Consider the following 23,025-nt stretch of genomic DNA (forward strand, 5'->3'; position numbering starts at 1 on the left):
CCGTCAGCTAGCCATGAGCAGCCAGATCCGTCAGCCAGCCATGAGCAGCCAGATCAGTTAGCCAGCCATGAGCAGCCAGATCAGTTAGCCAGCCATGAGCAGCCAGATCCGTTAGCCAGCCATGAGCAGCCAGATCTGTCAGCCAGCCATGGGTCGTCCCTCAGTCCGGAGCTGCAGTCCCTCAGTCCGGAGCTGCAGTCCCTCAGTCCGGAGCTGCCATTCCTCAGTCCGGAGCTGCCCCTTACCCTGGAGCTGCCCCTTACCCTGGAGCTGCCCCTTCCCCTGGTGCTGCCCCTTACCCTGGTGCTGCCCCTTACCCTGGTGCTGCCCCTTACCCTGGTACTGCCCCTTATCCTGGTACTGCCCCTGACCCTGGTACTGCCCCTTACCCTGGTACTGGTCCTTAGTCCGGAGCTGTCCCTTAGTCCGGAACTCCCCCTTAATGCAATGGGGTTAATGTGGAGGGGGGTCGTTTGGAGGAAGCCTAGGAGGTGGTTAGGTACTGTGGTGACGTGGGGACTACGACCAGAGCCGGAGCCGCCACCGTGGAGGGGAGCCCACCCAGACCCTCCCCTAGACTGTGTATGGTGCGCCCGGAGTTCGCGCCTCAAGGGGGGGGTTATGTCACGCCCTGGCCTTATTATTCTTTGTTTTCTTTATTATTTTAGTTAGGTCAGGGTGTGACATGGGTAATGTTTATGTTTTGTATAGTTTTTTTAAAGTGTTTCGTGTCGTGTTCATCTTCGTCTTTTAAATAAAAAAAGAGAAGATGTATTCATATCCAGCTGCGCCTTGGTCCTCATTCTCTCCAGTACACGATCGTGACAACAACAGAGTTACACATGGAATAAACAAACGTACAGTCAATAACACAATAGAAAAGTGTGTGCAAATGAGGTAAGATTAGGGAGGTAAGGCAATAAATAGGCCATTGTGGCGAAATAACTACAATTTAGCAATTAAACACTGAAGTGATATACTGTATGTAACAGAAGATGAATGTGCAAGTAGAGATACTGGGTTGCAAAGGAGCAAAATGAATAAATAACAATATGAGGATGAGGTAGTACAGATGGGCTATGTACAGGTGCAATAATCTGTAAACTGCTCTGACAGCTGATGCTTGAAGTTAGTGAGGGAGATAAATCTCCAACGATGTTTGCAGTTCGTTCCAGTCATTGGCAGCAGAGAACTGGAAGGAAAGGCGGCCAAAGGAGGAATTTGCTTTCGGGGTGACCAGTGAAATATACCTGCTGGAGCACGTGCTACGGGTGGGTGCTACTATGGTGACCAGTGAGCTGAGATAAGGCGGGGCTTTACCTAGCAAAGATTTATAGATGACCTGGAGCCAGTGGGTTTGGCAACGAATATGAAGCAAGGGCCAGCCAATGAGAGCATACAGGTCGCAGTGGTGGGTAGTATATGGGGCTTTGGTGACAAAACAGATGGCACTGTGATAGACTACATCCAATTTGCTGAGTAGAGTGTTGGAGGCTATTTTGTAAATGACAACGCCGAAGTCAAGGATCGGTAGGATGGTCAGTTTTACGAGGGTATGTTTGGCAGCATGAGTGAAGGAGGCATTGTTGTGAAATAGGAAACCGATAATAGATTTAATTTTGGATTGGGGATGCTTAATGTGAGTCTGGAAGGAGAGAGTACAGTCTAACCAGACACCTAGGTATTTATAGTTGTCCACATATTCTAAGTCAGAACTGTCCAGAGCAGTGATGCTGGACGGGTTGGCAGGTGCGGGCAGCGATCGGTTGAAGAGCATGCATTTAGTTTTACTTGCATTTAAGAGCAGTTGGAGGCCATGGAAGGAGTGTTGTATGGCATTGAAACTCGTCTGGAGGTTAGTTAACACAGTATCCAAAGAAGGGCCAGAAGAATAAAAAACGGTGTCGTCTGCGTAGAGGTGGATCAGAGTTTCACCAACAGCAAGAACGACATCATTGACGTACAGTTGAAGTCGGAAGTTTACATTCACCTTAGCCAAATACATTTAAACTCAGTTTTTCACAATTCCTGACATTTAATCCTAGTAAAAATGTCCTGTCTTAGGTCAGTTAGAATCACCACTTTATTTTAAGATTGTGAAATGTCAGAAATATAGTAGAGAGAATGATTTATTTCAGCTTTTATTTCTTTCATCACATTCCCAGTGGGTCAAAAGTTTACATACACTCAATTAGTATTTGGTAGCATTGCCTTTAAATGGTTTAACTTGGGTGAAACGTTTCAGGTAGCCTTCCACAAGCTTCCCACAATAAGTTGGGTGAATTTTGGCCCATTCCTCCTGACAGAGCTGGTGTAACTGAGTCAGGTTTGTAAGCCTCCTTGTTCTCACACACACTTTTTCAGTTCTGCCCACAAATTTTCTATGGGACTGAGGTCAGGGCTAGGTGATGGCCACTCCAATACCTTGACTTTATTGTCCTTAAGCCATGTTGCCACAACTTTGGAAGTATGCTTGGGGTCATTGTCAATTTGGAAGACCCATTTGCGACCAAGCTTTAACTTCCTGACAAATGTCTTGAGATGTTGCTTCAATATATCCACAATTTTCCATCCTCATGATGCCATCTATTTTGTGAAGTGCACCAGTCCCTCCTGCAGCAAAGCACCCGCACAACATGATGCTGCCACCCCGTGCTTCACGGTTGGGACGGTGTTCTTCGGCTTGCAAGCCTCCCCCTTTCCCCTCCAAACATAACGATGGTCATTATGGCCAAACAGTTCTATTTTTGTTTCATCAGACCAGAGAACATTTCTCCAAAAAGTACGATCTTTGTCCCCAAGTTGCTGTGGGGGGTGCAGAGCTGTTGACCGGGGTAGTGGTAGCCAGGTGGAAAGCATGGCCAGCCTTAGAAAAATGCTTATTGAAATTCGAAATTATAGTGGATTTATCGGTGGTGACAGTGTTTCCTAGCCTCAGTGCAGTGGGCAGCTGGTTGGAGGTGCTCTTATTCTCCATGGACTTTACAGTGTCCCAGACCTTTTTGGAGTTTGTGATACAGGATACAAATTTCTGTTTGAAAAAGCTAGCCTTTGCTTTCCTAATTGCCTGTGTATATTGGTTCTTAACTTCCCTGAAAAGTTGCATGTAGCGGGGGCTATTTGAAGCTAATGCAGAACGCCACAGAGTGTTTTTGTGCTGGTCAAGGGCAGTCACGTCTGGAGAGAACCAAGGGCTATATCTGTTCCTGGTTCTACATTTTTTGAATGGGCCATGCTTATTTAAGATGGTGAGGAAAGCACTTTTAAAGAATAACAAGGCATCCTCTACTGACGGAAAGAGGTCAATATCCTTCCAGGATACCCGGGCCAGGTCGATTAGAAAAGCCTGCTCATACTCCAAGTCTTCAGGCTTCCCCTTGGGATCTACATTTTTTGACCAGAGAGTCTGTGTGATGGTCTGTCCACTGGGGTATGTGTAAGTGCAAGGCAGGTCCACAGATGACCCGGTTATGGCGCAGATTATCTTGTTTGTGTATCTCACATCCCAACAGTTATCCAGGACACAAAGTGCAGGAGAACAGAGATAATTTACAGCACAGGAGTAGCTGCCAGCATTCGTAATGTTGAATGGGTCTAGGTACAGGCTGGTATTTAGGGTCTTTGCGTTGATTAGTTGTTGTCCGTTCTAGAGGTCGACCGATTATGATTTTTCAATGCCGATACCGATACCGATTATTGGAGGACAAAAAAAACGATACCGATTAATAAAAAAATATATATAATTTAAATATATATATCATACACACACACACACATTTTTGTAATAATGACAATTGCAACAATACTGAATGAACAATGAACACTTATTTTAACTTAATGCAATACATAAATACACACACACGCACACAGCTCTGCAGTGACAATGATACTGAAGAGTCTGCTTAGGAGACAAATACTCTCAACTGTTTGAATAAAAATAGAGTTTAAGTTACCTGTGATGAATGTTGAAAACAAAAACTTTAATTTCTATATGCAGGAAATCCTATTTTAATAATAGGCATGGTAAGAATTGACAACCAAAGTGTGAGTCATAATTCCCATGACACCTTCTAGCAAAATCTGAAAAGCGGTTCATTTATTCCATAGGATATTTTTAGATTCACTTAAAATAAGGTCTGTGTTTCGTGTAGTCTTACATCACCGTGCCAATTTTATAACTGTGTATATATCAATAGGACAAGGTCACTCTGATCAATATTGGCTAAATATAACCAAAGATTAAAAAAAATTGTAGAGTGGATTTATGAAAATATGTTGACAAACGTTACCTTATCCTAGTGAGATTTACACGGGTATCAAAACGCTGAGGCGGTTTAAGCCTGCACGAAACACAGACCTTATTTGAAGTAGATCAAGACATTCTCTATGGAAGACGTGAAGGGTAAAATAACGAAGGAACCCCTTTCAAATTCAGCCGCAAGTTATTACAGGAATTTTAACGCGTCGACTATTTCTCTCTAAACCATATACCTTTGACTAATCCGGAAACTATCACCTCGAAAACAAAACGTTTATTCCGTTCTGTATTTTACCTAACGGGTGGCATCCATGAGTCTAAATATTCCTGTTACATTGCACAACCTTCAATTCCCTATTACATATCAGCAGGAATACATTCTGTTAATCCCCATAATTTTTTATCTACAATGTTTGTTTGGTTACAGTAATTTCCCTTAATGCACTCAATATTATTCCAGTCTTTTACTGTTCTCATTGTTGGAGTGGACATGTTTGCAGAGCGCACAACCTATGCTACACTTGTTTTGGTTTATTTCATTCCATTTACAAGTTTTGTCAATTTATTTAGTGTCTTTGTTTGGAGAGCTCCCAGCAATGTTGTGTAAGGACGCACACCTGATTATGCATGGAAGTAGGCCCTGGCTACCTGGCCTGCTTGCAAATGTAAGCATATAAATGTGCCCATTTGGGGGTCTGATAGTATTTCTTAACTCACCACCACTAATGAGCTGTGGAACTTCTTAAAGTACTATTTTTTTTAATATATATATATTTTTTTTTTACATCCATTGTGAATGACAATAGTTCCTCAATGTAGCATGTTAGAAAAATCTTTCCAGCTCTCTCCCTTTTGATAACCACTTGGTGTGAAAGGAAAAAAATGGCATGCTCTGATCCAGTGTAAAAATCATAAAATAGGTCTCATCCCCTTCGGCGTTTTTTATGTCGCCGGTCTACTAACCACCGGTCCTGGGATCCAACATTACACACACCTGGCATCAACAATTACTCGCAGCTGCATGTCATCATGAGGCACACCTGGACTCCATTACCTCACTTATTACCTCTCCTATATCTGGCACTCCCTTAGGTTACTTCCCCAGTCAGTATTGTTCCTGTGTTTATGTGTAGACGCTACTGTTATGTTGTCTCGTTCAACATTTGTTGTTTTATTAAACATTTCATCTGCACCTCCTTGTGTCTCTGTTATACCTACTTGATTACTACTTGTCCCTTGCACAAAGCTTAGCTGTGTCTGTCGGGAGCTCACTGGTGTGGGAAACTCTGAGGGCCCAGAATACTGTCCGACAATGTTGCAAGTTTGATAGTGCAAGCATTGGGTCAGACCCAGTTGATAGTTGACACATGTGTCAAGTTCATTGCAGACAGGTCACGCATAGCCATGTTTTTATTTGTTGGCCTTAGGTAGACTATTTTTACATATTTTATTGTGTTACTTTCTATTAAATGTGTTTATTGTATTTTCTATAAAATATCCCAAAAAACTCTGCATTGTTGGTTAAGGGCTTGTAAGTAAGTATTTCACGGGAAGGTTGTTGTATTCGGTGCATGTGACAAATAACATTTGATTTGATTTTACATCAAACTTTCAATGGGTGAATTTGAGTTCTGAAAGCTCAGATTTACACTCATCCCTGTGAGAGCTTTGGGAGCCTCAAAGTCTGTATGGTCTCCTCAGGCTAGTCTCTCTACAACCTGTAGCTAGACCAACTAAACAGTATGCTGTTCTGTGAATACAAACAGCAGATCAGATTAATGAATCTATGTCAGAAAATATATAAAGGCTGATGGGAGAAAGCAATACAGCAGATATGTGGTGAAGGGAGTCTTTAAAAGCACCTTAATTGGGGAGGACAGGCTCGTGGTAATGGCTGGAATGGAATCAGTGGAATGGTATCAAATACTTCAAACACATGGTTTCATGCCGTTCCATTCACTCCGTTCCTGCCATTATTATGAGCCGTCTTCCTCTCAGCAGCCTCCACTGGTATATACTGTATACCGTTGTATTTGGAAATAGCCACGGGAGGGTTTTTCAATACCATGAATAACTTGAAACCATTTCTTTGAAGTTTTTCAATACATTTTTATATTTGTAGCTAATTTCTAAGTAAATACCGGCAGACAAATTGTGCAATATGTTAGGAGATAAAGCAGATCGCGTTCTTCATTTCACCTGTCACATTATTTTACAAGCTTAGATCCCCAGAACAGTTGAGCCAGTCACACTGTTTGTTTAAAAATAGCATAACGGGAGAAACGGGAGCAGGTCCAGCTGTGTATTAGGGGTCGCGTTTTATAATGAAAGTTAACAGTGTTTTTTTTGCTCCTATAGTTTTCCTTTACGGAAAATAAATTAATGCAACACATTAGGGAGAAAATACTTTAATTTTCATCAGATGACAACAGAAGTGAAACGCTAATTGGCTCGCAGACACATAAGTAAATTAGCTTACAATGAAAAAGCAATGTATATTTTTAATGAAAAACGATACATGTCCATCATATTTTTAATGTTTATCATAGAAAGAATGTAGCCAGCTACATTTCCTAATGTTTTGCTGAATGTTAATCGTGCATTTTACCTGAGAAAAGTAGTCTGGCTACACCGAGAAAAGTACAGGAGAAAAGTAGCTACACATCAGTCAAAGTGTGTCTGCTGATAGAATGCCCGTTTGTGAATTCTCGAGTGGAGAAGTGCAACTGAAGCACAAAATGAGTCTGATGCCGACTAGAAATTACAATAAGGAGAATTTTAGATCTGCGTTTACAAAACACAGCAAGATGTTTCTAATCCGCTATATATTTTCTTCCTGCGTGAAAAATGCAGAATTCTGCTTTAACCCCTAAATTTAACTTGTTAGTTATCTAATAAGTGGCTGAATAAATAAGGTGACGGGGCATCATATTGTGTTAGCTTTCTGTCGTGTTTGAGTCAAAGCCCTTTGGATGAGTTATTCAATTTCTCCTCCCCCCCTCTTCTCCGAGCAGACAGGCAGGCCTGTTGCCCTAGCGACTCCAGGCTCCACACAGTCACAGCGTGTAGCCTACACATGCTGCTCCAGAGTCAGTACTGTTCTTCCTTCAGACAAGCATGCGTAGACATTGTGCAAATGAACACATTTTTATCATTCACATTTGCCTGTAAATGTCACCAGAAAGGACATTCGGTAGCTCCTACCTATATATGTATAACATTATGAGCTGGATTGCCTGTCTTTGCAATTCGTTTATTTTCATTTGTGCTAATTAGCATATTTAGCTAACAGCCGTAACGGAAATCCGCTATTACTTGTTATAATATTGTTAGCATTCTGGTAATAGATGCTCAATAGGCTTTTTTTGCATTTTTGGCACTCCCTTGTGTACTAAGCTGGTATTACCAGTATGAAAGAAGGCCGGTATGACGATATGAAAATCTGGATACCGCCCAACCCTATAATGTGGTACAGTATTTTTTATAATATTATATTACAGCATTTTTAGGAGAGTGTGTTTAACTGTGTTGGGAGTCAGTAGAGGCATTCTGAACATGTATTGGGGGAGTCTGTTAGCATGTTGAGAGTAAGGAGTGATGTTCCTTGGACTGTGAACATCAGCTTTCCAGGCCACGTCCCCTGGGAGAGTGTGTGGCCATGCAAGTGTGTGAGTAAGACAGAATTTGTTCTCAATTTGTGCTCAACATCAGCTTTCCAGGGTTTGCTTCCTAGGGGCTTGAACCTGTTTATCCTTTTCTCAATAAGGGGTGCTGTTTGCACTTTGTAATAATTTCTTTCCCAAATTAAACTGCCTCGTACTCAATTCTTGCTTGTACAATATGCATATTATTATTACTATTGGATAGGAAACACTCTCTAGTTTCTAACACCGTTTGAATTATATCTGTGAGTAAAACAGAACTCGAGTTGGAGCAATTTTCCTATGAGGAAGTGAGAAATCTGAAATCTGCAGGCTGTTCTGAGGTCGGTTTATTAATTTGCATGTCTTCTATTGGCTGAGATGCACTGCATACGCCTTCCCCTGGATGTCAGCAAATATGGAGAATTGAAATGGAGTTGCTAGGCAGATCTGAGGCCTTATAAATGGGCTGGCAGCGTGGGGTCCTCTCTTTCTTTCCTTCGCCATGACGCAAGACAGACCTCAGGATGGCGTTCTAGAAAGCTCCCGTTATAGCCCTTAGATATATCCGGCTCTGATTTTATTCGATATAGGTGTTAAAGACATCATAATGTTGTTATTTTAAACCGAGTTATATCAGTATATTGCGATTTTCGGGTATTTATTTGTGCTGCGTTCTAGTGAGTTGGGCACGTCTGGCCCACATGGCTAATGTTTACTGCTAATTCCAAAGTTGAAGACCACAATCTACAACCGAGCAACGATTCTTTTGGAAAAAGGACAACTTGCCCAAGATTCTGATGGGAGCTCATCAAAAAGTAAGAACTATTTATGATGTTAATTCGTTGTTCTGTTGAAAAATGTAAAACTCATATTCCGCCATTAATTTCGGTGCGGTCTCGCTTTAACGCACGCTGTATGTCGTAGTAACGTTAATTTTAAAAATCTAACACAGCGATTGCATTAAGAACTAATGTATCTTTCATTTGCTGTCCAACCTGTATTTTTTAGTCAAGTTTAAATTTAGTTACTGATTAGATTAGGTGCCTCTCCCAAGATTTCTCCTGACATATTGTTGGCAGCTTGGCTACTATTCTCATTGTATAAGCATGATTTGTGCCGCTAAATATGCACATTTTCGAACAAACTCTATATGTATTGTGTAATATGATGTTATAGGACTGTCATCTGAAGAAGTTTGAGAAGGTTAGTGAAAAAATGTATATCTTTTGCTGGTTTATTCGTTATCGCTATTGTTGGCTTGAATCAATGCTGTTGTGTGGTTGGCTATTGTAGTAAGCTAATATAATGCTATATTGTGTTTTCGCTGTAAAACACTTAAAAATCTGAAATATTGGCTGGATTCACAAGATGTTTGTCTTTCATTTGCTGTACGCTGTGTATTTTTCATAAATGTTTTATGATGAGTATTTAGGTAATTCACGTTGGTCTCTGTAGTTATCCTTTCAAGAAGACGTAAGCAGTGTCCGTATACTCATAGGAATAACATTGGCCTTAAAACTGACTCCAGAACAGGGGCCAACATTTCTGAAATCTGACTCCATGTCAGGGAAATTGCTATAGAATGAGTTCTGTTCAACTTAGAGACAAAATTTCAACTCCTATAGAAACTATAGACTGTTTTCTATCCAATAATAATAATAATATGCATATTGTACAATCAAGAATTTTGTAGGAAGCCGTTTCAAAAATTACACGATTACCATAAATAGTGACAACAGCACCCCCTAGCCTTAAGAAGTTATTCTAGTTACTTTGGTGAGAGTTGTGATGGTGGCTGCAATGGTAAACTATGATTTATACCTGAAATATGCACATTTTTCTAACAAAACATATGCTATACAATAAATATGTTATCAGACTGTCATCTGATGAAGTTGTTTCTTGGTTAGTGGCTATTTATATCTTTATTTGGTCGAAATTGTGATAGCTACCTATGCAGGAAAAAAATAGTGAAAAAATAAGTTGTGTCTTTTGCTATCGTGGTTAGCTAATATATTTACATATTGTGTCTTCCCTGTAAAATATTTTAAAAATCAGAAATGATGGCTGGATTCACAAGATGTGTATCTTTCATCTGGTGTCTTGGACTTGTGATTTAATGATATTTAGATGCTAGTATTTACTTGTGACGCTATGCTAAGCTATGCTAGTCAGCTTTTTTACTGATGGGGGTGCTCCCGGATCCGGGATTGTGATGAAGTAGAAGTTATATATGTGTGTGTGTTTGTGTGAGCAGAGTGGAGTGGAGCGAGGAGTGGAGCGGAGCGAGGAGTGGAGAGGAGCTGGAGGAGCAGAGCAGAGCTGGAGCGGAGCAAGGAGTGGAACGAGGAGTAGAGCGGAGCGCGAGTTTCCCAAAGGCTGGAGCATCAGCCTTCTCACCCGCTCCAATTTCGCTCCAGTAGCAGTCACTTCAGGACCTCAGGGCATGCCCGGCCCAGCGTGCATTTGTAGTCTACTTGTGTGCTGCTATAGCCCATAGCTTTAGCTACTGTCATCTAGTACGCTAAATATTTTCATAAAGAAACTGATAAAACACACAGGTGAAAAATCAAGGTGACTAACAAAGATGAGGACCAAGAGAGGGAGTAAAGAATGATTGTGGAATCTGAAAAGACAGGTATCCCGAAAGCATGATGGGGTACTTAGTATGTGTTCATGCTAACAGAAAGGAAGGAGGTGGGTAGCTAGCTAAGTGTGTCATTGTAGCAAAGTATTTATAAACAAAAAATCTGATCTCTTAAAAGTTTTGTTAATTTTCATTGTATTATCTATACAATAGACCATCATTGATTTTGGCAGAATAGGCCTGGCATTTTACATCATTCAAGTAGCTTTCTGTTTTGATAGGGTCATTTTACCTAAAATCCTTTAGGCCTAGCTACAGAAATATAAAAAAACAACTACACATCCCTGCCCAGTCTGGCAAGAGCGTTCCAAAGGGTGTTCAGCATCCCCAGTGGCTCTGGAAGCGCTGAGAGGGTATTCTCCGCTGCTGGCCTGTTCTCCAGGCACCATCACATGGGCCTGAAACCACAGACTCCAGCCAAACTCATGTTTCTAAAAATGAATTCAAATGCCCTGTAGATGGAGCATAATAAGGCATTTTTCATTTAATTTGTATTTAATTCTTAGTAAATCACAACCTATATGTGTAGTTTATACGCTTTGATAATTTAATACAACAAAATGTTTTTTAAATGCTGAGCGCTTAATGTTCCTGCCAGCCTAGTGTGTCGCACTTGCAAATGCTTCACAATGTATTTCTTTGTCGGCTATAGCCTTAAAATAACAATAAATAATAATTCATTTTCGTTCCTTCTTAGGCTCCCTGTCTGGCTCCAGAGCTATTTACAGTGTGTTTAATACGACATATAGCCTATTTGAAATTATAAGTGCTTCTTAGTCACCTTTTCCTGTAACCAAACGTTAGGTCCAGATAGTCACAATAATAGATGGGTTTTGGTTAAATTGTGATTTTAATGAATGGAACGAATTCGGAGCGGCTGTTTTTTTTTCTTTGAGCGAGGAGCAGGTTTTTAGCGGAGTGATTCGAATAGAACGATGAGCAGGATTTACGACCACTCAACTGCATCTCACATAGTCTGGTGTATGTGTGTTTGAAAGTGTGCGAATGCGTGAAACATGATTGTGTGTGTGTGTGTCCCTCTGTATGTGTTTGAGAGCCGAACATCGACTGTTGAGGCTTGCTTCCCAGGAGCCCAACCCCCTTCCCCCACCCCCTCTCCCCTAGACGTCTGGGAGGAATATTATATCATCCACAGGACAGATATGTGTAAAAAACAACCTAGCTAGTAACAGCCCCTCCATTCCTCACTGAGACATATTCTCAAAGAGACATACTATTCAGTCTACTGCAGCACATCATCCCTCTACAATTCCACCTCAGAGTTCCACCAGGCTTCAGTTGAAATGAGACCATTTCATTCTATAACAGACTGCATCCCTGAAAGATATAAGGACTTCACATTGACGATAAATATCAGTTTCCCACAGAGCTCCATCCATAAAAACAACATTTGAGAATTCTACAGGGATTGTTGCTATGTGACTATGTTAGTCTACCATTCCATTTCACATGACCCACATTAATCATACAGATTCCTCTCTTTCATATGATCAACCTTACAGCACTTGGATTAACACACTTAATCCACATGACAGAAATGCTGCCCGAATAATGATCATAATTTAGACCAGCCTCGACTATCTTACATGAATAACACCTTCAAATGAAAGATTGAACCCGTGATAATTATTTGTACAAAATGGACTTTGACGTAATTTGTCATTCTGACTTAAATTATGCCAAAACACTAACCTTTCAATCAAGCGAACACCACAGTCAGACACCGCAGCTTTAAAGGGTAATGTTTCAGCCCAACCCTGCTCTAACACCTGTGTCGCTGTCTGAGTAGATTAGCAATCGAGTCTCATCAAGTCTGGGACAATAACAGGCCTCTCACTGGCCCTTTCACAACCATTTATTCTGAGTATGCATCAGGCAATGTTTGGCATTTATGAATTTCAGCTGAATTCAGGCCTATTGTTTACTATAGAAGCCAATTCCCAGTGTTGTGCTGTTTTGGCAGTTTTTTTCCTGATGCCTTTCAGGATGCCTCACACTCATGAGTATTATCACACTCATTCTGCTGGGAAACGCTGAGAGGCCAGCTGTGATGAACAGACACACACACACTCGCACGGACACAAGCACAGTTGCACACACACACGTTTAGCTCCACAGCACTGGGGGCAAACACAGGTCTTCCATTTGACACCTGCATTTTACCATGTTCAGTCAGGACTACGGCTGTGGTGGTCACAAAATTTCGTCAGCCGGTGATTGTCAAGCAAATAACTGTTGGGCTCACAGTAATTGACCATTAATTAACATGAACACATTTAGCATCTCCTGGCTTCCACACACAGCCTACAAGCCACTGATGCAGACCTTTAGAACAGCTACATTTTAAAAAGTCTAATAAATCCATGTAATATAGCCTACACCTTCACAATAAATCCATTATTTATTTTAGACCGGTCTAAAGAAGCATAATATGAAGATAATGTAGTCTATTTCAAAAGAAAATAATAGCATACTCTTGAGTTGTCCTTATTTTAGGCCCTGATGTGGCTATGCCAAATGGCTGTGGGCTACACTAGTTCATTTAGCAGACAAGATTTGCTTATAATTCTGTGGCATTATTTTATAGTATGAGAAATACAATTGAACAAAGCTGAATAAAATATAAATATTTTCTCCAAATTATTTCAGGGAGTGCGCACATGCGGCTATTCTGTGTTGAGCGGTTAACAAAGAAATAGGTACTCCTATATGCTTAATTTAGAGTTATTAATGTAACTTTAGTTGTTCTACAAACGGTGGGCTATATGTTTAGATTTTTAATACATTGTAAGGATGCATGATGCGACTCTAATGATGATTTGAAAAAAGTTGCTTGATAGGCATGAGCTCTGCTTTGTTTTTTGAGCAGGTTGTACACACTCCAATAGTCTCTCATTCACATTTTGACAAGCACTTGATAATGCCTCAAATTTCACCGCGGCATCACCTTGTGGCCGTAATGCACCCTTTTGCAGCCCGGAGTGCTGCATTGTGCCCTTCTCCCTGAGAGTGCTGCGCAATCCGAGGCTCTCCATGAAGTGATCAGGTCTTTCTCAGAGGCTACAAGTGAAGACAGACTGTAACGGCTGTCGAAGTCGTTCTCCTCCTCAGACGAGGAGGAGCATGGATCGGACCAACACGCAGAGTGGAAAGAGAGTGGTCATCTTTTAATGAACGTAGACTGAACACTTACACATACAAAAACAACAAACGTGACAAAACCGAAAACAATCCCGTGTGGTACGAACACTGACACGAGATACAAACACCCACAAAACACATGTGAATCCCAGGCTGCCTAAGTATGATTTTTTTTATTTTTTATTATTATTTATTTATTTATTTTATCCCCTTTTCTCCCCAATTTTTCGTGGTATCCAATCGCTAGTAATTACTATCTTGTCTCATCGCTACAACTCCCGTATGGGCTCGGGAGAGACGAAGGTCGAAAGCCATGCGTCCTCCGAAGCACAACCCAACCTAGCCGCACTGCTTCTTTAACACAGCGCGCCTCCAACCCGGAAGCCAGCCGCACCAATGTGTCGGAGGAAACACCGTGTACCTGTCCCCCTTGGCTGGCGCGCACTGCGCCCGGCCCGCCACAGGAGTCGCTGGAGCGCGATGAGACAAGGATATCCCTACCGGCCAAACCCACCCTAACCCGGACGACGCTAGCCCAATTGTGCGTCGCCCCACGGACCTCCCGGTCGCAGCCGGCTGCGACAGAGCCTGGGCGCGAACCCAGAGACTCTGGTGGCGCAGTTAGCACTGCGATGCAGTGCTCTAGACCACTGCGCCACCTGGGAGGCCCTAAGTATGATTCTCAATCAGGGACAACGATTGACAGCTGTCTCTGATTGAGAATCATACCCGGCCGAACACAAACATCCCAACATAGAAAATAACACATCGACAACCCACCCCAATTCACGCCCTGACCAACTAAATAAATACAAGAAAAAGGAAAAACAGGTCAGGAACGTGACACAGACACATCGGGGACGCAACTCCGCGCGTCCTTATCCAATTCCGAGGTGCATATTGCAGATATTGGATAACTGTCCACATTTACTTTTCATCAGCCAATAAGATGTGTAGGACTAACGAACAGCAAAATCACTAGCCTGGGTCAATCTATGCCAAACCCTCCCCTAACCTGGACGACGTTGGGCCAATTGTGCGCCACCCCATGGTTCTCCCGGTCGCGGCCGGCTACGACAGAGCCTGGACTCGTACCAGGATCTCCAGTGGTACAGATAGACCACTGCACCACTCGGGAGGCCCCGACCTATTCTATTCTGTGCGAGAAATAAATATTCCAAACATAGTCGGGGACAGTTGTGTAATGCGATAGATCCCAAATTAATACAACACTAACATTAAAAAAATGCAATGTGGCTGACGAAAAAGATCAGAACATTTAGCTTAAAATGTTGATAAACTATTAGGCTATTTCTTCACATTATAAGCACAGCAATGCTCACACGGTAGAAGTCTATAAGTGTGAATGTTCCATTAGTGGAAAACACCATTATCAAAAGTGACCGCAAATGCAATTATGCATGTAATGCTTTTATTATAAAAGGTGCATTTTTATGGTGAAAATGATCTTCCCTGAACTTGAAATTCACGTACTGCTTATATATGCCAGTTAGGCTCTACACCCCTTGTAAAGCGGATTAATGTGCTTTATTTTAAGAGGTTTGTGATAAAGACCTATGGGCTAGGCACATGAGGTGTGTGACTATGATTCGAACAAGTCGCAAAAAAAGGCTTTGTTTCTTATGCTGGGCATCATTTACAAGTGATAATATATATTTCACAAGTGATAGGCTAATATTGTCACCCATCAGACTATTCTTGATTTAATATTGTCTTTACATATACTAAATAATATATGTGACATTTGTTTTGATTTAGAATGAACCATTATTATGCACCTGTATCGAAACAGGGGCAGCAGAAAAAATACATGTCATCTATGCACTTAAACAGCGAATGGAGGAGGCTTTTCCCTATGGTTATTTTCATTCCAGCCAGGTAGGCTATACTCCTGTCGTAAAGAGAAGCAATGTGCTTAACATTAGGAAAGTTGAGAAATAAATATAGTAGGCCTAGCCTACAGAAAGCTGATGGGATCCTCCTCTTTTTATTAGCAGCCATCACTCTGTTTTCTCCCGCAATTACATAACCTATAGAAATGTTGCGCAACATGAGCTCATGGGCTCTCAGGAAGTGTTTGATTAGAGGGACAATAGAGTGCTGAGTACCAAGCAGTAGCAAGTTTGGTGGCTACTAATGACCAGCAGCAGCATCAGAGCTTGGAGAAGTCTAATTACCGTGACTAAACGGTCAAGTGGAATTTGACTGCCTTCATGACTCGTTACCGCCGGTGTGGCAGTAATACGGTCACTGCAACAGTCCTAGTCAGGACAGACATTTTGAAGGCATGTGACGTGGGCCTAACACACTCGGTCTATGCCGTAGATACTGTGTCTCAGCAGCAGTAAGAAAAACACACTCCCTATATGTTGCTCTGTATTTTGATCTTACGAGGGGAATGGAGACTTGTCACTTGAGTGTCAATCAATCAAGCTTACTTTCTCCAGCAGTGAGGAGGGAGTAGAGAGAAAAGCTTAGACACACAGACACAGACAGAGGACTCCACATCATAAACACAATGAACAGACCAGGCAGCATGATAGGTCAACTTTACCATTAAGAAAGACCAGGAAGGATACCTCCAGAAATACATGTTATCTGTGAATTGAACAGAGTCATCTGCATAAGGGGTCATTGTGGAGTCGAAGGTTGATGAGCTGATGCGAAACTTATACTGATATATTTTCATACACAAACTAATTAAACACACAAAAATACATAAACTAATTAAAACACACGCAAATACACAAACTATGTACACACACAAATACACAAACTAGGAACACACACAAATACACAAACTAATTAAACACACACAAATACACAAACTATGAACACATGCTGGACATACACATATAATCACACAAAATCACAATGTCAGTCAGTGCCTTTATCAATCCTTCTTTTCTACTCGCTGCAATTGCCGTAACTGATGTGAGCAGCTGCAAACTCTGAAGCATGTGATCACATGGTGACGGTCTAAAAACACAAAAATGTACCAAAACAAGGAGCATTGTTCCTAGTACTCTAAAGACACCTTCTACATAAAACCCAGACTTGTAAAGCGCAGAAATACCTGAAGACTGTTAACGTAATCACATAGAATGAACTAAATGTGAGTAACAGGCATAGAACACTAGAATCATAGCACTCACACACACACACACACACACACCCCTTCTCAGTACAGCACCACGACACACCTAACATATACCGAACAATATAAATGCAACATGTAACAATTTCAACAATTTTACTGACTTACAGTTCAGTAAAATGGAAATCAGTCAATTGAAATAACCCTTTACATGCTGCTTTTATATTTCTGTTCAGTATAGTTCTACAAATACATTAAGGGCATAGGGCAGACCGCACATATACAGCCCACTTCAACACCTCCTAACAAACTGGGTCTCAACAGCATTAACATTTCAATCAAACTCATGGAAGACCCCAGGAAGATTAGCTAACTTTGACGTTAGCTGATCGGGATCCTAATAAAAAAAGATTATTTTTGAAATCAACAGGTTCCTTTGTGGGAGAGCACAGATAATAAAAGAGGGTGAGCACACTTAGTGAAATACAATTACACACACAACACACGCAGTCACCAACACATACACTATACACACATATGCACACACTCAGTCCTTTCTCAGTTTGAAAAAGAATTCAATTTGCACATCTCCAAAAGAGCCAGTGGGAAATCGAACACATATTTGCACTGTTCGTCTGGCAACAGTGGAAGACTTGAGATGCTGTAGGAGAAGTCAGGAGGTCACTTCACAGCCTAAAGCAGGAAAACTGGAGACATATGAGAACAAAGTTCCCTCTCACATTCTCTCTAACCCAACAGTGTGTGGAGTGTTGGGGGAGAAGAGGAGCGAGAGGGAGGAAGAAGGGAGGAGATGGGAGCTAGAAAGCTGGAGTCTGTCACTGAGTAAATTCCCTGGGAGGAGGTTGTAATGGGAGGCTTTCTACAGAGTGGTCTGTAAGCAACAGGAGGCTTCACACACACAAACACACTCTGTCAGCACTGCTAGGTTTACCTAAGATAGATCATGCTTTTGCACCACAGAAAGTTTTGAGCGCCTTTATCAAAATAACGTCAGCTTAAAAAGAACAACTTGAAATTGATATCTTTACCTTTATGGTTTTTTTCAACCTTTGACCCTTTGTTGTGCCTTGGATTTGACTTAATTTTTTAAATATATTCTGGCACACTCGGTAGGCTACAATGTTTGCACCGGTAAATAGGCTATTGAGTCAAGGTCAATAGGTCACTTACCTTTTACACACAAACTAAACAAATACACAAAACTACACCACTGAACAAACCATACACACATAAACCACATTCACAAAACCATGCACTCGTGCTCAGCCGTCATCAAACAGTGCTTACAGTGGAAATCAAACAAGACATCCAACTGCATATGTTATTGTTGTCTTGAAATAAAATTGTTTTTCACTAATCTCAGAAACCGGGTTTTTATTTGGACTAGTCTAGTAGTCTCTGCCACAGACTTTCAGACAACTTGAAGAGGTGCTGTGCTTGTCTTCTCTCTTCTCTACTGGGTGCAGACTGTCTCAACTAGGGATGTGGACGGTTATTCCAATATCTGACGGGCATTAGAATTCGAATAATTGTCTGACAAATAAAATATTGGCCTATTTTAACACTGAATAAGATTTTTCTAAATTAAATAAAAATATAAATTTGACAATGTTACATATACCATGACATTTCAAATGATTAATTTAATAAAACTGCAAACTTTTCAATGCAGATTTTATGACGTGTGCCCCATAAAAAGACCGGTAGCCCTCACGTCTGTAGCTTGTTGTTTATGTTGGCCAATCGATGCGGCAGAGGCTCAATGTGTAGCAAGTAAAGTGGCGTCAGTAATGCAATGCAAGATGAAATAAAATGTGTGAATTAAAGGTTATCGAAATTAGAAGGAGTAGGATATAATGAGCAACCAACAGTAGGCTGTTGCTTTATCTAAATGGGGTTGGAGAGAAAGCACAGCATATGGGCCTCAAATAACCTAGCTAGCTATAGCTGGCTAGCTAGCTTAGCTAGCTAGCTAGTTAGCTTCTCTAGGCTTCTCCGGTCAAGACAGGCACTGTTATATGGGATGATAAATAACACTGTGGCTGCTACAAATTAGCTAGTCTTGGCTGCATCTCTCTCTCTCTCCCTCCTTCTGTTCGCTCCCATGTGATCACACGCTGGCCGCTCCGCAGCTGCAGCAATAGAGCGGCAGCCTCTATCCCTCGTGCAGCAGTGCTCATGTTAAAACTTACGTTAAAAAAAAAACATATGTATTTCGAAGAACCGGATATCCGACAAAGATTCATGATAGTATTTGAATAGTGAAATTATTTTAAACCCCCCCATCCCTAGTCTCAATTTCTGTCTGTTTGTAGCTTAATCTCTCCCTTCGTCAGAGTCTCTCTTTTCCATCGTCTTCAAAGACGGTGTAATATATAAATACATTCTATGCCACAGGTGCAAACCCCATTTTTAAACATATTTTTCTTAATCGTTTAGGTGTGACATTTAGTCATGGACTTGTCTGTCTCTGTCACTATGCCGATAGGGAACCCATTGACTTACTGTATACAAAAATGTTTTATAGCCCCCTCTCTCTAAAACCTCTCTCAATTCAATTCAATTCAATTGACATGGCAAGTTCGTTATTACTTACATTGTCAAAGTATACATATCGAAAAATAAAAATCAAATATATATGTATATATATACAAAATATATATATCTGTTGCTGTCTCTCTCTCTCTACCTCTTTATCACTCCCTGTCTCTCTACCTTTATGTCTTTATCTCTCTCTCACCAGCCCGTGGCTGGTTTTCAGTAGCAGTCCCAGCTGTCATATTACCAGTAGTGATGATTCAGAAGACACTCTGCCCTCTCAGGAGGTCACCCCCAGCCTCAGTCCATTTTATCCTGTCACCCTGCATCACACAGCAGCACCCAGTCCACACACACACACACACACACACACACACACACAAACCTGGTCTGTCTGCAGTCCATGCTGCCTGCAAGGTCGCTCTCACATACACATGCGCACGCAAGCAGGCACACGCACATACAAACACACACACACACACACACACACACACACACACACACACACACACACACACACACACACACACACACACACACACACACACACACACAGTCACACACACACACACACACACACACACAACCAAACACATCAGCAATGAGGAGAGGTCCCAGCACTATCTGCTGCCTGCATACCAAATTAGAAAATGAAAATCAATATGCAATTTTTTAGATATCCACATAACTGTTTATGGCGGGACGAATCCCATTAAAGCGCATGGCAGGACGGAGAAATAGAAATTATCATCATGTCGAATTCCAGGTGTTAACCATGCACAAACTCAGCATTGGCATCCAGCACTCAGATATCAGGTAGGTCTATATGCCACCTAATTGGGCAGCCTGGTCTCATAGACTAGACGTAAAATAATAAATATAAATCCTCCGAGACTCAAATTAGTATGATATGTTAACGTTTAATGCGAACATCTAGCAACCCAAAGGTTACTCGTTCGAATCTCATCCCGGACAACCAATAACGCGAACGTCTAGCAACCCAGAGGTTGCGTGTTCGAATTTCATCAAGGACAACTTTTGAATTTTAGATAATTAACAACTTTGCAACTACTTTGTACTTTTTAGCTACTTTGCAACTATTTAGCATGTAAGCTAACCCTAAACCTAACTTTTTAGCTAACCCTTCTCCTAACCATAACCATAACCCTTTAACCTAACTCCTACCCTTAACCCTAACCCCTAGCCTAGCTAACGCTAGCTAACGTCAGTGTTAGCCAACTAGCTAACATTAGCCACAACATATTGGAATTCGTAACATATCATACACTTTGCAAATTCGTAACATATCATACAAAATGGATGATGGACATCCACAAATGAATACATACCACACAAAACGTAACATATTATACTAAATGGAGTGTCTCAGATTTCCGTATAGAATAATACAAAATGCTCTGAGTCCAGGTTGAATTGGGATGAATCTGATATGCCTAAAAATAAAAACATTACATATGAAGCATATTTGGCAAACAGCATCTAATTTAAATGTAGAATCACATTATCCTATTGTCAGGTGTTCACTGTTCACTTTCTAAGCTACAGGTGGATGTGTGGACCACTGTGGATGTTGTTGTTGCTTGTCCATTTGATGTAGAAACATTAGTTGGTAGAGAGCGCAGATAAGGCGCGTGCTCCGCAGGTTGTGACATCAGGCAGCTGAATCTGTCTTGCCGGTGGCAGACTCGTAGCTTTTCCATGGTGATAAGGGGAAAAGCCGATCAACGGACTCAAGATCTGCACCGCCTGAGGTAGCAAAGACCAAAACACTGCATAGCTAATCTAGATAATGCGTTCAATGCCTCCCCAGGCCAGGACCGGTTTATGATAATCTGCGGAGAAAATGTAGCAGAGATACGGACACAGAGCAGGGAGCTGGTTTCGCTTCCCACATTGCTGTCTGTTGTTGATCTCAAAGCAAGGCATGCTGGGCTGTATTCTGCACCCCGCGGAGGTTGAAGTGAGATAAATCAGATTTAAAACATCAGGATTCTCAGTTTCACTGGACAACTCAGTAGACTGGTTTACAATCCAAAGACTCAGTTCCCTCTTTACACGCCGGGGGTCCTCTTCTCTTCTGCTGGGTTAAACGTGTTTCTGTAGACTTATTATACCTTTGTAGACTATTTACTTTTAATTACACTAAACTAGTCGTGTCATGGTAAAGTCTGTTGCAGGGCATGAGCAGGTCTTCACATAACTTAATTCCAGACATTAGACAACAGAAGTGAAGATGTTCCCATTCGCATCTGTAGCCTATCCAAAGCAAGCAACCCCAAAGACTAGACTATACTCTGACAGTGTAGCACAGTCTACTGACTATATAAGCAGTGCAAATCACATCATCATGTCACTATGAACTTTTACAAAAAGCAGTGGGTAGAGGACATTTCCAAAATGAATTGCTAATATTAGTGATATTAGGCCAAGTGACATCACCAACTTCACACATCTCATTCAATATTCGTGACATGTCACTATCATAGTAGACCTAAAACCATAGTAGTCAATGAGGGTTCAGTATGTTTCAACTCCTCTGTAAAGCACTTGCTTTTTCTGCAGTTTGATGTTATGCATCAATTGTCCAATAAATCAGTTATAATCCATATTACAATCCCGTTTAACTTCAACACGTGGTCATCTAGTCTGAACAAGATTTACACCTTGTCAGAGTAGAAAATAACTATAGGCTGCCCATACGTTGTACGATGTTTACCTGGTGAGGGTACCCTTCATGTGAAACAGCCTGTCAATTGACATCTTGACTGCAAAGGGCAGACAGGTTATCAAACGCAGACGAACACAATGAATGAATAGCCTATATATAGGCTAGGCTAATATTTCAGTAGCAACACTGTCACCACTGTGTCACCATTGCCAAACAATCCTAGTAATGTTACGAAACATTGTAACAGATCAGATTCATATTCGATGGGCGCGCTTCCCTACCCGTCTTGCAGGTCCGTATTTCGTTGTGGTCCACAGGGCTTTTTTCTCGGCTCCTACATTCTCTACATCTCCGAGCAGCCCTGCAGAATCAGAGTCTGAGTTCTCTCCCTCCTCCAGCTCCTCGCCCTCCTCCACCTCTGCCGTCTTAAGTCGCTTCGGCGCCCTCCCATACTCCCCTTCCTCGTATTCTTCAACAAGTGACATGGCTCTTCAGATGGACAGCGATTGAACCCTTCTTTATCTGGAGATAGAGCGTGAAGACGGACTAGTGGTGCGTCGAAAGTTCCCTCTCCTTCTTTTTTGTAAATGTCTCTGGCGTAGCGTGCATCAATGAAACCTGAATGTCCTTCTGTAACGCGCCCTCCTCCGCGGTTCTGTACCAGAGAGCTGCCCAGAGAAGGTGAGTGGAGAGAACCCACCCAGCACGTCCCTCATTGGACAGTCTGTGCTTGCTACTTAGGAATACATCTACCGATTGGTCAGTCTTTTTGTGTCAACAGAGAAAGCCTTCGCTCTCCAGTTTCCACATTATGCAGTAAAGAAGTACGCAGAAATTAATGCAGCTGCTCGAGCTGTCATATCTCCTGCGACAGAAATAATGTTTGAATTCGAAAATTGCAACATAATAGTGATACCATTGCAATTTTATTCCTAGCTTAATGTTGCT

The 23,025-nt window shown here is 41.5% G+C and overlaps 1 protein-coding gene across 2 annotated transcripts in view; it reads right to left on the reverse strand.

Annotated features, from left to right (window-relative positions):
• Positions 1-22,757, reverse strand: part of LOC129836477 (heterogeneous nuclear ribonucleoprotein L-like) — a 63,902-nt gene extending 41,145 nt beyond the window's left edge. For both annotated transcript variants that reach the window (XM_055902725.1, XM_055902724.1), the window contains exon 1: positions 22,359-22,757. In XM_055902725.1, the coding sequence (XP_055758700.1) occupies positions 22,359-22,562 (204 nt within the window). In that variant the 5' untranslated portion in view covers positions 22,563-22,757. The remainder of the gene's footprint in view (positions 1-22,358) is intronic.
• Between the last annotated feature and the right edge of the window lie 268 nt (positions 22,758-23,025).

This window comes from Salvelinus fontinalis, chromosome 37 (genome assembly GCF_029448725.1).
Source record: "Salvelinus fontinalis isolate EN_2023a chromosome 37, ASM2944872v1, whole genome shotgun sequence".
In the NCBI taxonomy this organism is placed as follows: domain Eukaryota; kingdom Metazoa; phylum Chordata; class Actinopteri; order Salmoniformes; family Salmonidae; genus Salvelinus; species Salvelinus fontinalis.